Raw genomic sequence first — 15,442 nt, forward strand, 5'->3', positions numbered from 1 at the left:
TCCTGTTCTCACCTTGTCAGGAAGTTCCTAGCTGAATCTGCAAGAGACCTTTACTACAGGAAATGGAAAGTCAACATCCAAATAATGAAGCTACTAGGCTTCCCTCAAAAACTTGCCTGTCAATGAATGGATAAACAAAATGTAGTATATTGACACAATGGAATACTGTCCAGGAATAAAAAGGAACAAAATATGGGTATGTGTTATAAACATGGATGAACCTTGCACACATTACACCAAGTGAAAAAAGCCAGACACAAAAGACCACATACAGTATGATTCCATTTATATGAAATGCCCAGAAAAGGCACAGACAAGCAGATTATAGACACAGAAAGCAGATTAATGGTTGTCTGGGGCTAAAGTGGGAACCGGGATTAAACGTAAAAGTTAGTGGGGTGATGGAATATTCTAAAACTGGATTGTGATAATGACCGCACAACAAAAAAATAAATCAATGAACTGCACACTTACAGTGACTGCATCTTATGGTACATGAATATATCTTGATAAAGCTGTTAACAACAACAACAAAAAAAACTTGTCTGTACAAGTGGAAGAAAGAGTCTTGCTCCAAGGCAGAGAATGATCCGTTTAATAATTTTAAAGAACAAAGGAGGCAATGTAAAAGACCCCGCTACTCAACTGGAAAATAGTTGTTCAAAACAGCAAGCTAATATAATCATATACTGTTTTAAGAATTCGCTGAAAGTGTTTCATTTTATAAATTTATTTACTTATTTATTTATTTTTGGCTGTGTTGGGACTTTGTTGCTGCGCGCGGGCTTTCCTCTAGTTGTGGCGAGCGGGGGCTACTCTTCATTGTGGTGCGCAGGCTTCTCATTGCGGTGGCTTCTCTTGTTGCAGAGCACCGGCTCGGCACGTGGGCTTCAGTAGTTGTGGCACTTGGGCTCAGTAGCTGTGGCACTCGGGCTTAGCGGCTCCGCGGCATGTGGGATCTTCATGGACCAGGGCTCGAACCCGTGTCCCCTGCACTGGCAGGCGGATTCTTAACTACTGCGCCACCAGGGAAGTCCGAAAGTGTTTCATTTTAATAAATAAGAGGAATTTATAAATTCACTTCCTCTAGAAAGCATAGTATCCAGCTATCTGGGCAGGTCCCATAAGATGAGGTAGTCCATTTGCAAATGGGTCAGTTACCACCTGAGCATATGAAGGGGTTCTTTAGGTTGTTTTTTGTTGTTGTTTTGTTTTTCAATAAATTTATTTATTTTATTTATTTATTTTTGGCTGCATTGGGTCTTCGTTGCTATGCGCGGGCTTCTCATTGTGGTGGCTTCTCTTGTTGCGGAGCACAGGCTCTAGGTGCACTGGCTTCAGTAGTTGTGGTGCGTGGGCTCAGTAGTTGTGGCTCGTGGGCTCTAGAGCGCAGGCTCAGTAGTTGCGGCGCACAGGCTTAGTTGCTCCGCGGCATGTGGCATCTTCCCAGACCAGGGCTCGAACCCATGTCCCCTGCATTGGTAGGTGGATTCCTAACCACTGAGCTACCAAGGAAGCCCTTGGTTGTTTTTTAAAAAGCCAGAATATTGGGTAAATATCTAGAAACTAGGTTAATTCTCCTACTTTCTACATAAGAAGCTGTTTTTTGTTTTGATGACTGTTTGTTCCATGGTGACAGAGCAAAAGAGGCTGCCTTCTTCCCTATGTCCACAAGCCACAGAGGGAAGAAGTGGTAACTAGCTTTCAAAATAGACCCTCCTATGCACAGAATATTCCTCAACAGTGTGACTGTGCTAACACAATCCCCACGGGGTTCCCTCTGCACTGCTGTTCCTACCAGCAGCCTGCTTCTCCCTGCTGTCCCTTTATGAGCTCTTTACTCCCTGGCCTCGCTCTTCACTGTTCCTCAATCGGATTCTTTATGTTCACTTCTGAGACTCAAAAGCTATTGACAAGGAATTCAGTTTCTGGAATTATCTTTCCAGATCTTGTACATCCTTCTGGAGCTACCAAATAACCTCTTCTACACTGCCTCCTCCTAGAAGGTTTGTCTGATGGTGCAGTTTGACCCCAAACACATTAGGAATGCTAGATCTGGAGAAGTTTCCTTGTAGGGCATTCAAGACCAGGCGGTACTCCTCTACCACAACCAGACCCAAGTGAATAAAAAATATCATTCGGGATATGATAGTATACATTTCACAGGAAAAAACAACAACAACAAAACCTGCCATCCCAAATACAAGCTCAAAACGCCAAAACCTCCCACGGCCAACCGGCCCCTCATGAGGCACAACAGGGGTTAGGGAGGCAAGACAGAGCAGCTGGGACAGAAGAAAGAAGCCCGGCGCCTGGACTGGTCTAGACTGGTCGGGGCTAAGTGGAGAACTGCTCTGGAGACAGTGAGGACCTCCCTGGACACCACGGTATCCCCCGACGCTGACAGCCCCTCGCAGCCCCTTCCTGGGGAGCTGCTCCGCCCACGGCCCACGTGGCCAAGTTTAGTGAACAGCGCAACACAGCAGGGTCCTCAGCACCACTCACACCAGCCACGCGGCTGACAGGGCTCCCTCGGCTTCCTCTTTTCACCCACGGCTCAGGCCAAAAGCCTCAGGGTCCCTGCTGATTCTTTCCTTACATCCCCTAGGTCCGATCCACCAGCAAGCCCAAAGCCACCCTGCATCCAGGCACTTCTCACCACTTCCAAGGCTGCCCCCACTCTGGGACCCACATGCGCTCCCCCTGCCTTCCATCCCCTAGTCCCCACTGAGCAGCCTCAACAAGCCAACTCCCCAGAGCAATGAGCAAATATCCTGACCTCTTACCACCCACCAAGGCCCCTTCCCTCCTCTTCTCCTACCACTCACCCTGCCCTCAATGTTCTAGCCACGCTGGCCTTCTTCCTAGCCCCGGAATGTGCCAAATTCATTCCACCTTGGGCCTCTGCCTCGGGCTCTTCCACCGCCTGGAATGACTACCCACGTCTGGTTCCCACTCGCCACTCAGGTTTCAGTTCAACCTGAAATGTCACCTCGTCAGAACACTTCTCCGACTCGCGGAGATACGGTGTCCCCCACCCTGCCCACCCCCATCACTTTCCATCTCCCAGCGTGTTTTATGTTCTTTATTGCAGTAACGATATAAACCTGATTTGCACACTGAATCCCCCAACTGACAACAAACTCCATGATTTTACAATACCTGTAAGTCAGCTCATTGTGCCGTACACCATAAATGTGTACAGGGCTGTATGTCACCTACATCTCAATAAAACTGAAAGGAAAAAAAGAATATAAATGCCATGAAGGCAGATGACTAATCGGTCCTGTTTACTACTGTACCCTGAAGGGCTAGAACAGTGCCTGGCACACAAGAGAGGCCTGATTAATACTTCTGGAAGGAAAGGGCATCCTGTCCAAAGGCCATGGCTCGACTCATGCTCTGGGGTCCCTGAGGTGCTGCTCAGAGAGGGAGGGCGCTGCTGGTCTCCTTCTCAAGTACCTGAATTGGAGACGATGGACTAATTTAATTAGACAATTGGCAAAGAGCACTCACTGACAGTAATGGGAAGCTTTAAGCAGGTCTGTGTGCGAAACACAGGCCACGGGCGAGCTCCAGTCAGGCAGACGCAGAAGCTCCCAGAAGCAAGAGCTTGGAAGCAGAGAAGAGCAGGACAGCAGGTGAGAGCGCCAGCTGGAAGCAGAAGATCCCAAAGAAAAGCAGAGCCTGAGAGAGGAGCTGAGTCACTTGATGGGGGTGAACCTTAAGGGAAGGGCAAGCTCCCCCTACCGAGGGCCCACAGTGCCCTGGGACCCAACTCCAGTGTGCACTGAAGCCCGGCAGTCCTGGTAACCCTGGAGGCTCACGGGAGTACCAGCACCCTTCCTGACCCCTGCACTAAACCCCCATCACACGCGCTAGCACCAGAGGGTCCCTGATCCACGCGGCCAAAAGGGCTCTGCCTAAAACTCAAGCCCTGTGGCCTGGAATTCTAACCACAGACAGAATTCCAACAAGATAGAAAATACCTAAGATATTTGCTGTCTGAACTGCACATTTTATACCCAAGAAGTAACTCAATTCTGGGGAACAGGAGCTCACACTCTGAATTTTTCATCAGCCATATAAGAATCCTTAAAGATAAGTACTATTAACTTTCTACAATACCCTACTCTAGAAACTGTGCTAGGGAACCATGATAAGACCACTTTACAGACTTTGTTTTATATCGAGGGCCCTCCTATCACTAGATCCCCTGAAGTGGTGCCTAATACAGTCAGCACAGCTTGACATAACTGCAGGGTGGGCTGCTATGCTCTCCTGTGGGGGAAGAAGCCTTAAGAAAGACTTTTATACTTGTGTTATGTGCTTAAAAACATCATCTCAAGAAACTTTGAGACCAGTCTGTATTAGTTTCCTATTGCTACTGTAACAAATGTCCACAAAATGAGTGGCTTAGAACAACACAAATTTACTGTCTTACAGTTCTGGAGGTCAGAAGTCTGAAACGGGTCTCTGGGGCTAAAATCAAGATGTCAGCAGCGCTGGGTCCCGTCTGAGGACTCCAGTGGAGAATCTGTTTCCTTGCCTTTTCAAGCTTCTAAAGGTTGCCCATATTCCTTAGCTCATGGCCCCTTCCTCCATCTTCCAAGTCAGCAACATCAGGTCAAGTCCTTCTCCCGCTGCTCCCTCCCTGGTTCTCTTCTGCTTTCCTCATCTACTTTTAAGGACGCTTGTGATTGGTTACACTGGGCCCACCCACATAATCCAAAATAATCTCCCCACTTTGAAGGCAGCTGATCAGCAACCCTAGTTCCTCTTTGCCATGTAACCTAACATATTCACAGGCCCCGGGGATTAGGACGTGGACGTCTTGAGGGGCCACTCATCTGCCTACAGCCCCAGTCCGTGTGGGTCACAACACAAACACTACCCAGCAAAACAACACCTCGTTGTCCCACTCCACACCAACACCCCTAAAGCACTGTTCCACAGAGGGTGTATTTGTCTTTGCAGAGCTGAAGATAAACAAGGTTCACCAGAGGCAAGTTTCTGATGTTGGCCGCTTAGGCCCCTGAGCTTCCCTTTTCAATTCCATATATAGTTCTTAGCCACCCAGTACGTGCCAGACAACTGTTAGGCTCCGTGGGAAAGTCAAAGGTGAAGAGAGCAGGAATCTTGGGAAGTCAGGTCTATGGAAGAATACCACACAGAACCAATAAGGTTGTGGATTTGCAGAGGACTGTGGAATTCACTCCCTTCGAGAAAGACGGCAGGGCCACAGTCTCGAAGGAAGGGCAGGATTTTACCAGTGGGGAAGGGCAGCCCGAGGAAGGGCATGGAGCTGCCTCAGGGCATTTGTTTTCCCCATCTTGGTTTCTCCCGCCTTACATTCCTAGAGGAACTGGCACTTTCACCTCCTCTCTTACAGAACTGCAGGCTTCTGTGAGCAGATGAGGGAGGTGACTTTTCAACTCCTTTTCAGCTCCCAGAGACACCGCCTTGGACAAACTGCCTCACCTCCCAGCAACAGGGCAAATTAACTTCTGTGCTCAGGTTTTCTTTCCTTTTTTTTTTTTTTTTGTAAGTTTTAAAAATAGGAATTCCATCATCACCTGCCTGAGAGGGTTATTGTGACTTAGGACAACGCAGCAGAGACTCCAGGAGGGCGGTAGTTGCTCAGCTGGTGCGAATTTTCTTCCCTCCTCCCACCCTAGCAGATGAACTCCCTCCACCCTCCCCTCCAACCCCTTTCCCCGGGCTCTTCCCAATTTGATCACCCTTCTTCGCCCTTCCATCAGGACGGCAATCAGCCATTCAGCCTCTACAGAAAAAGGAAATTTGGTCCTGGACTACCAACAAGGAGAAGATAGGCAAAAGGAACTCTGGGGCTTCCTGCATGATTTTTGACAGTTAACACGGGAAAGGGGAGATAGGTATGAAACCCCAATGTCAGGGGAAACTGTCCACACTGATCCCGATTATGCAAACGCACGCACACACACACACACACACTGGCTTCGGCACCCTGCTTGGTGCTGCCGTTGGACCTGGTTCACGTTGTTTATCATAGCCCTTGCTAACTGTTTACAACTGTCTGTTTATCTGTCCCCCACCCCAGGTTTGTGAGTTCCTGGAGGACAGAGACGGCCTTTTCTCATCTCTGCAGCCTGCACTCCCATCTCAGTGCGGCCCTTTAATGGACACCATATTATGATTAAAGACCAAAGAAAGCGCAAGAGAAGAGAAACTGCTTCTCTTCAGCACGGTTGCAGAAGAATAAAACTAATTTAGTCATTTGTGTAAATGGTTCCCACTTACAGCTAGTTATCGCACCTAGGATTAGGAAGTTCCTCTATGGAAAACTTAAAACTTGAAGGACGAGATGCTCTAAACCTTTAATACTTGGGGATCAGGAACAGAGGGTTACTATACATACGTATACAGGGTTACATTCTAGAAACTTGTATCCCAAGGCTATCTTACAGGTCCAAATTAAAAGGTCTCCTCAAATATCCACTGGAGCAGAAATCCACTGTCCAGAAAGCTACAGCTTATCTTTAAATACATAAAAGGACTGTCTCTCCCCCCACCCCCCAGACATTCACACCAAGGCTCCCTAACAAAGAGTTACATAAAAAGAGAAGCGATGGGCTTCCCTCGTGGTGCAGTGGTTGGGAGTCCACCTGACATTGCAAGGGACATGGGTTCGAGCCCTGGTCCGGGAGGATCCCACATGCCGCAGAATAACTGGGCCCGTGAGCCACAACTACTGAGCCTGCTCTCTAGAGCCCATGGGCCACAACTGCTGAGCCAACACGCTAGAGCCCGCGAGCCACAGCTACTGAAGCCCGCGCGCCACAACTACTGAAGTCCACATGCCTAGAGCCCGTGCTCCACAGCAGGAGAGGCCACCGCAATGAGAGGCCCGCACACCACAATGAAGAGTGGGCCCCTCTGGCCGCAACTAGAGAAAACCTGTGCGCAGCAACGAAGACCCAACGCAGCCAAAAATAACGTACATTTAAAAAAAGAGAGAGAGAGAGAAGCGAAACCAAAACCAACCACAAAAAGCTATCTACTAGATGTGTTCAGAATCCACGAGGGTGATTTACATGTGTGACATTCCTCACAGTGTTAAGAGGGCAAGGACCATGAACTATGTTCTAGAGTGCACAGCTCCTTTGTGGGGCCTTAGAAAGTATGGACAAACCACGAATGCATCCATTTAGCATTTGTCAGGCAGGCATTTGAAAGCCACACTAAAGACCCCAGTCAGATACGTTATTTCCCTCAGTTTACAGATGAGAAACTTGGGCTCCTAATAAATGTCAGCTGAATGAGGACGCAGAATGGATTCAGCCCATTAAACCTCCTCTTGCCTCTTATTTGTCAGGTACTAGACACATCCACAGACATTATCTCAGTTAATCCGCACTTCCACCCTGCAGCGGAGCTTTATCCTCCCCATTTTACAGTGGCAGACAGGAAGCCTTAGAGAAGGTAAGCCATGAAATTCTAAGCTCTGCCTTGGGGAGAGGCGACTTCTTCCCCTCCCAAACGTCCCAGTAATTGAACACACACTGTGGGACCAAGGCAAGATGTTTCACTACAGGGCTTCTTAGCATCACAGTGTGGGAAGGACAGGGATGCCAGCTGCATGAAGCTGGAATCCATCCGCACTGTCACTTGCCCAGGTGGACCACGGGGCACATTCACAACCTAGTCCCAACTCCTCAAAGACCCTATTCCCCCACCTGAAGTCAGTCTTGCCAAAGATCCTTCAGGAGTGCATGTTCAGGAACAGATCATATTCAGAGTCCCTAGGCCACTTCACACGACTGGGGAAAAAACAACCACAACTTCCCCTGCACTTAGTTCCTCCCCCAAAGAGCTGTTGAGCCTCATCTGGAAACAGCTGGGAGGCAGCAGTTAACAGGAAACCAACCAAAAAAAAAGCACAGAGTGTACCAGGGAGAGTTAGGCGGCTAGAACGAAGAGGCCAGGGGACAGATAGGAAGTTGAAGTTAGAAAGCGCCTAGGCCACAAACAGTCAGACAGAAGAGGAGGCCCAGCTGGCCTTCCTCTCAGCCCCAGGAGCAGAAAACCTGGAAACCAGTGGTGAAGGCTCACACCGCACTGAAAGGGAAGTCAGGCCACCTCTGGGGTTGACTCTTCTCTCCTCCCTGCCCCCCATATCTCAACCCCTCTTCTCTGAAAGCCAGCTAGTGGTCGTGCAGGACAGCTGAGGTCAGAAACTCACATCTGTTCTCATGCTGCTTTCTGGGCCAGAGGCTACAGCCCAGACAACTGGTTTCGAGTCACTCCTCTGTCAATCTGTACCCGGGTTCCACACTGCCAACTAAACTCTGGGGCCATCCAAACGAGCCCCAGGCGGAGACACAAAGAGCATCTTCATGAGCAATTACTAGGTGGACACATATCAGGGACCTGCAGTGGCAGGACTCTACGTGGGGAATGACAGCAAAGCAGGAGAGCCAAAGGGGCTGGCGGTCTTGAAGAACCAGGTGAGCCTCAAACCAAACTAAGGGTGCATTTTGCAACCAAGAAAGTTAAATGAGCAATGGACAGCTGCCAAAATATTTTTGAAAGAAGTGAAAAAAAAATACCATTACTAAAATTCTTTGGTGTTATTTAATAATAAGCCTTTAGGTTATCCAAACGGAGGGCAAAGCGGGGAGACTGGTTTATTTTTCCTTTAGCAGAGCTTAGGTGAGTGCTTTCGAGCCCATGCCCCCTGCTACGCAAGCAACCATTCTCTCTTTGTACGCGGAGAAGTTTATATTAAAATAAAGAAGAGGATTAAGTTCGCTTAATAAAGCACATTCCTGTCTTTCACCTCCAATTTTGTTTGAAAGGGCTCTCTCACACTGTAGCATATGCTACAATCTAGTTGCGTTTGATTCCAATGAAGTGCTCAAAATTTGAGACTGGGTAAGCAGGGCTAAACGAGGGCAGAGGGCTGCAATCTCAATGCCGTTTGGTTTTTTTTTAAAAAAAAAAAAACAGAACATCTTCACAGGCTCAGTGCCAGCTCAAACTGGCAAGACCAGAGAATCAGAGCAGAGCCTAACCAATGTGCCACGCAAGGGGGGTTGGAGGAGAGCTCTGGGTAATGTAATGCAGCCATGTGGCAAACAAACCATCAGGGAAGCCTTCAAGAGAGGAAATGGGGGCGGGAAGAGTGGGGTGTGTTTCAGGAACATAACAAAGGAACAAGTTGACTAATCATTTATTCCAGAGGGGAAAATGCCACCCAGAGCCATGTATATCTAGTGTTTCAACTTCAGGTAAATGTGCACCTTGGATATATTTGGGGTTCCCTACTCTCCAAAAATAGGGGGGAGGGGGAGGGTAACGTTCCTACTCTTCTTTACACTGCTTCTGGAGTCTCCAAGGAAACTTTCCCTGCGCTGCCTGCAGACTAGACCTGAGACAACCCCAGCCAGTCCAGTTACTACTGCAGTAACCTCCACTCTGCGGAGATCCTATCATGAGCTTTGGGCAGGGCTGGGCTGCTCTGTACTGCAGCTAGTCCACAGAAGTTCTGTTGCTGAGGCAGAAATTATCGGAAGCAAATACCTAACAAACACACCGAGAAAGGGAAAGTGGAAGGCCACGTTAACCCATGAGGACCACGCATTTCTGTGACTTAGAAAAAAGGGATCTCCGCCTAGAGCCGGAGCCACAGGTCAGGATGGTGCCTGGGATGCCTGCCCTAAACACTGACATCTCCATATAACGTTTCAGAGCCAGCCAAAGAACCCTCCAACTTGCCAGGAGGACAGCCTGCACCTCCAAGAGCTGTGGCTCCAAGTCTTCCTAGGAGGCAGCCAGGGCCCCTCCGAAGTTGGGGGAGGGCTTCCCAATAAAGGGGATGTGAGAGGACCCAGCCTCCCTCTGCTGGGGCAATAAGAAAAGGAGCTCACACTCTTCTGGAGCAACTAATTATGTGCCAGGTACTGGAATAAGCACTTTACCTGCTGTTCCATCCCCACAGCAGCCAATGGAGGCAGATACTACTGTCCTCCCCTCTTTATAACGGAGGAAACAGGCTCAGAAATTTGACTCAACCATTAAATACTGGAACCAGCGACTTTAAGCCACCCTAGACAGGTGGTCCTAACCACTACTGGCAATTGCTGGAAACACACAAAGCTTTTGGGGGAAGGGTGGATAAAGTCGGGTAACACAAGGTACAGCCTGTATTGACACCTTTTTCTTACCCGAAATCGGTGGCCTCGGAATTGGAGGTGAGGGCCTGCATGGGGAACGTGAAGCCGGAAGAACCCAATCCCTGCTGACAGGGAAGAGGCCAGGAACCCCCGCCCCTCTCGCTTCCACTAGGGACCCCAGACCCATAAACCCTCCCGAAGAGGGAAGACCCAAAGGGAATGCCTGAAGCCAAGAGATCCCCAGGCGGCCCAGCCCTCCACGCTTGTTTTGTCAAAGGGAGCTCCGCTCGAGAGGTGGGGCCGGCCGGGTCCTACCTGTAGGCCAGGGTCATGCACTCGAAGAGCTTGGTGAGCGAGGCGTCGATGGACAGGTGGCAGGAGCTGGTCTTGCCGAAGCTGTAGGTCTGGCACGTCTGCTTGTTGACCGTGTCGAAATCGTAGCCCTTCTTGGGCGGGTGCTCGCGGTGCGGCGACGACACCATGAAGTGGCCGCTGTGGATGATCTGCTGGCGGCGCGGAGGCTCTTCGCTGCCCGACCCGGCCTTGGGCGGCAGTGGCGCGGCGCTCGCGTGGCTCCGGGCCGGGGTGGCCGCGCCGGAGGCGGGCGGCGGAGACGGCTCATCCGTGTCCGAGTCGTCGTCGTCCTCGGGCACCTGGGGCTTGAGCAGCACCGCGCGGCCCCGGCTGCGGGGCCGGCGCGGGGAGCACATGAAGACGTCGGCGGCCATGGGGGGGCCCGGCCGGGGGCATCCCCCGGAGCCCGGGGCGACGCGCGCGAGGAAACGTGACGGGGCGCCGGCCCGGCCCGCGCGCCGACTGTCCGCGAGCGCGCGGCGGGGCGGGAGGGGGAGGGCACGGGCCGTCAGGGCCGCCTCGGCGCCGGCCCCGGCGTGACGTCACCGGCGTGTCTCGGCCAATCGGGCGCCCGCTTCGGCCTCTTAAAGGCGCAGGGGAACCTTTCCGTGTCTGGGCGGACAAAAACGGGGGGCAGGGGTAGGCGGAGGCCACGCCTCCAGGTCCCGCCCCTCGCCACCCCCTTCCCTCCGGGGTGCTGCGGGACTTGGTAACCGGGCGGTGCCACTCTCCAGTGTCTTGGCCTAGGAGAGGCGTTGGCCGAGCGGGCCGTGCCGATCCCGCCCCACGCTCCGGGGAATCGTTCTGCTGCTTCGCCGCAGGCCGGGCGGGCGCTCCACGTGGTGGGTGGGGGTGGCGCTCCTTCCGTCTCCCAGGCCCTGCAGGGCCCGGAACTGTGGCTCTTCACAGATGTTGCTGGGCGCTGTGGGTTTTGTCCCCATTTTACTGATAAAACTGAGTCGCTGAATACCAAAGGGGTTTTTCTAACGCGAAATCAACCTTCACTGGACTTCCCTGGTGGCGCAGTGGTTAAGAACCCGCCTGCCAATGCAGGGGACACGGGTTCGAGCCCTGGTCTGGGAAGATATCGTATGACGCGAAGCAACCAAGCCCGCGAGCCACAACTACTGAGCCCACGTGCCACAACTACTGAAGCCTGGGCGCCTAGAGCCTGTGCTCTGCAGCAAGAAAAGCTGCTGCTTGCCGCAACTAGAGAAAGCCCGCGCTCAGCAACGAAGACCCAACGAGCAGCCAAAAATTAATTAATTAAAAAAGAAAGATCACTAACGCTTCTCACCTCCACAAAGGTGGAACCTGCCTTTTTAGTCAACCTTACTTAAGGCACTTTCCCAGGGCATCGCAACTAGTACGTGACAGAGCCACTAAAACTCAAAATACTGTCATTATTGCTAAGATCTTAAATTTGGAGGGCAAACCAGCCCCTAAACAATTCCAATTCTGAGCCACAGTTGTCTTCTCTGTCAAGTGGGGAATGATTCCTTGTCTCAGAAAGTTGTGACAGTTAAAAAATGACTATAAAGTACTTAACACAGTGCCTAGCAAAGAATGAGCACTGTGTATTAAATGGACTACGGACTGAAGAGACTGAAGCAGCCAGACCAGAGGCACCTAGAAATTGCCAATACTCAACCACTTTTGACTATAGAAACAGCAATTTCATATGGTCCAACCTAAGAGTTGACATTTATAGAAAGCTGTCAAGGGGCTCAATGCCAGCTTGGGGTGGGGGCCACGTAGGGACAGTAGGGGATGACAGGGCAGCAAGAGGGCCAGTGATGTCCCTGGGACAGGAGCTCCCACTCTAGTCTCAGCAGGGCCTCCGGTGTCCTCTGCCGCTGCTCCTGTGCTCTGCTTTGAAGCCAGTTTCACTTCCAGATTCGGGTGGAGGCTGAGCTCCCTCTCCCGCCTTCCTCCTGACAAGGGCCTCCTAAAGGAGAGCGTATTGGGACAAATGTCTCTTACCAAAGTGGCTGCACTAACTCCTTCCCTGGATGTCTCCAAGGAGGGATAGGCCAGATGGACTGGCAGCTGGTGTGAGTTTGAGGGTCTCCCCACTTGCCCAAACCACTGCTCCCAACTCTGGCTGCAAACGTCTGAAAGTCCACCCTTTGAGCTGCCTTCCTTTATTCGAAGGCTTTTCTCCTTGGTAAACGCTTGAATGCCCAGCCACTTGATACAGCGATTCCACCTCTGTGATTTTATCCTAAGGCTGTGGGTACGAGGATGGTGAGTACAGCATCATTTGTAAAGAGTGGGCATTAGAAACAACATAATGTCTAACAAGAGGGAATTCACTGAATATATTATAGTCCCCAATATAACAAAACACTGCATTTTAAATTATGCAAATGTATATTTATTGACATGGACAGATGTCCATAATAGGTTGTTGGGTGGAAAAAGAACTTTTAAAAAGTTAGCCGTGGGGATTCTCTGGCAGTCCAGTGGTTAGGACTCTGCACTTCCACCACAGGGGGCACGGGTTGGATCCCTGGTTGGGAAACTAGGATCCTGCAAGCCACACAGCACAGCCAAAAAAAAAAAAAAAAGTTATCAGTAGCTTGATATAAATTTTTTTTAGTATTTATTTATTTGGCTGAGCCAGGTCTTAGTTGCGGCACGTGGGATATTCGTTGTGGCACAGGGGATCTTTAGTTGTGCATGCAGGATCTAGTTCCCTGACCAGGGATCGAACCCGGGCCCCCTGCATTGGGAGTGTGGAGCCTTAGCCACTGCACCACCAGGGAAGTCCCCAGTTTTTTAAAATTCATATATTTATGTGTGTATGTCAGAAGTGCACCATAATGTTAACACTGGTTATCTCTGGGGGTGGGGGGGTGACTATTTTCTAATTCCCAAAAGAGACAATTATTACTTGTATACCCTTTTTCTTTGCAGGGCACTCTTTATTTCTCTTTGGTTTCTTAACACAAAAGGCATCTATGTGGAAGGATACATACTTTTATTTAAAAAAAAAATTTTTTAAGGCCACACTGATCGGCATGTGGGATCTTAGTTCCCTGACCAGGGATCGAACCCACGCCCCCTGCGGTGGAAGCGTGGAGTCTTAACTACTGGATCACCAGGGAAGTCGCAAGGATATATATTAATACTTTAAAATATATATATAAATAAATATTAATTTCCTGGGAGGAGATAAACTCTTAAGGCTGAAGTTGCAAACTGGCAACGTATAGGCCATATTCCGTGCACACACATGCTTTGTTTAATCCTCACCATAAATTCCTAAAGATTGTATTAGAAGAGAAGCAAGACTTGAGGAAAAGCAGTTAAAAATTCAGTTAAAAGCAGAGGACCACCAAGAGTGAGACCTGGAGGTTGCTCCAGGCTCACAAATCAATGGCTAGAAAGAGGTCTCAAGGGCAGTTTTCTGGAAAATATAGAAGAGTTTGCAGATGACTGCCCGCCCCCACTGAGTAGTGGGCAGCAACAGCAAGTGCCCGGGGGGACACGCAGGGCAGTGCCCCAGGGGAGCCAACAACTCCCATAAAGGACAAAGAGCTTCCACACCCGACAAACCATAAGAACAGAGAATCTCATAGGATAAACATCTTCTCCCCCCAAATCAGAAGCAGCACTCCATGGTAATCAAACCAGCAAACAGGCAAATAAGAATTCCCAAATACAGGGAATTCCCTGACGGTCCAGCGGTTAGGACTCTGCACTTTCACTGTCAAGGAGGCAGGTTCAATCCCTGGTCGGGGAACCAAGATCTCGCGAGCTGCACGGTGCAGGGAAAAAAAAAAAGTCTCCAATACAAAGTATTACAGACCAGCAAAAGTCAGCAAACAATTAAGGAAAGCCAACACTCTGGAAGAAAGCTACCTGAGAACTAACAAGTGAAAGGATAAAGTTAACAGAACAAACAGAAGACTTTATAATAATTAATAGCCCTAGAAAGAATGTAGAAGATTCTGCACACATTAAGCAACAACCCATTATGAAAAAGAAGCAAATGGAGGTCCTGGAAAACGATGAATACAAAATTATGATTTTTAAAAAATGCCAGGTTGACTAGCAAAATGAACAAGTCTGGAAAACACAGTCATAAACTGAAAGATTAATCTGAGAATTTCTCCCAGAAACTGCCAAAAGGACAAAGGGAAGTTAAGTGACGTGGAGGATTCTTCCAACAAAAGTTCCAGCAGCTGCCTGATAGTTCCAGAAAGGAAGAAGTAAAAATGAGAGGAAAAATTGGAGAAAGGAAATAATTAAAGCAGCAATAAAAGAAAATTTCCCAGTGCTAAAAAAGCAAACCTTCTGTATGGGTCAGCATAGGCTGATTGTGCTCTGATAAGAAACCACACCCAAATCTCAAAGGCTTAAAACCACTAAGGCGTGCTTCTGATTTAAGCTACCTGTCTATTGGCTACATGTCCATCACAGGGTGGCAGTGCGCTCTGCTGGTCAGAGTCACTCCCAGACTCTGTTGTCCATCACTGTGGCACGGCGAGAGAGAGCTCAACGGGGTCAACTAAATGGTCTGAGCCAGAAGTGATGCGTACTTGCAACTTACCAGCCAGAACTGATCACATGGCCCCACCCAAGCACAAGGGAGGCAGGAAGTACAACCCCATCATAAGACCAGAAAACAGATAGCCAGAGATATCTGGTGAACAGCACTGATGACCGATGATGACTATACTTTTGGATTTCAAACGTTTCCATAAATACAATACTCTAGATGACTCTCAAAAGCATTATGCCAAGTAGAAGAAGCCAGACCTAAAAAGCCATATATTGTTTGACTTGATTTATATGACATCTGGAAAAGGCAAAATGATAGGAACAGAAACCAGATTATTGCCTGCCAGGAGCTGGAGGGGTAGGAACTAATTACAAAGAAGAACAAGGGAACTATTTGGGGTGATGAAAATAGCTCTTGATTA

At 49.5% G+C, this 15,442-nt stretch overlaps 1 protein-coding gene across 3 annotated transcripts in view; it reads right to left on the minus strand.

Moving 5' to 3' along the window:
- MLXIP (MLX interacting protein) overlaps window positions 1–10,885 on the minus strand; it is a gene marked incomplete at its 5' end in the record, with an annotated part of 60,058 nt that extends 49,173 nt beyond the window's left edge. For all 3 annotated transcript variants that reach the window (XM_082667311.1, XM_082667310.1, XM_082667312.1), the window contains one exon: window positions 10,473–10,885. In XM_082667311.1, the coding sequence (XP_082523437.1) occupies window positions 10,473–10,885 (413 nt within the window). The remainder of the gene's footprint in view (window positions 1–10,472) is intronic.
- Window positions 10,886–15,442: the final 4,557 nt, after the last annotated feature.

Source organism: Grampus griseus (assembly GCF_964374135.1).
Source record: "Grampus griseus genome assembly, chromosome: 12".
Lineage (NCBI taxonomy): Eukaryota > Metazoa > Chordata > Mammalia > Artiodactyla > Delphinidae > Grampus > Grampus griseus.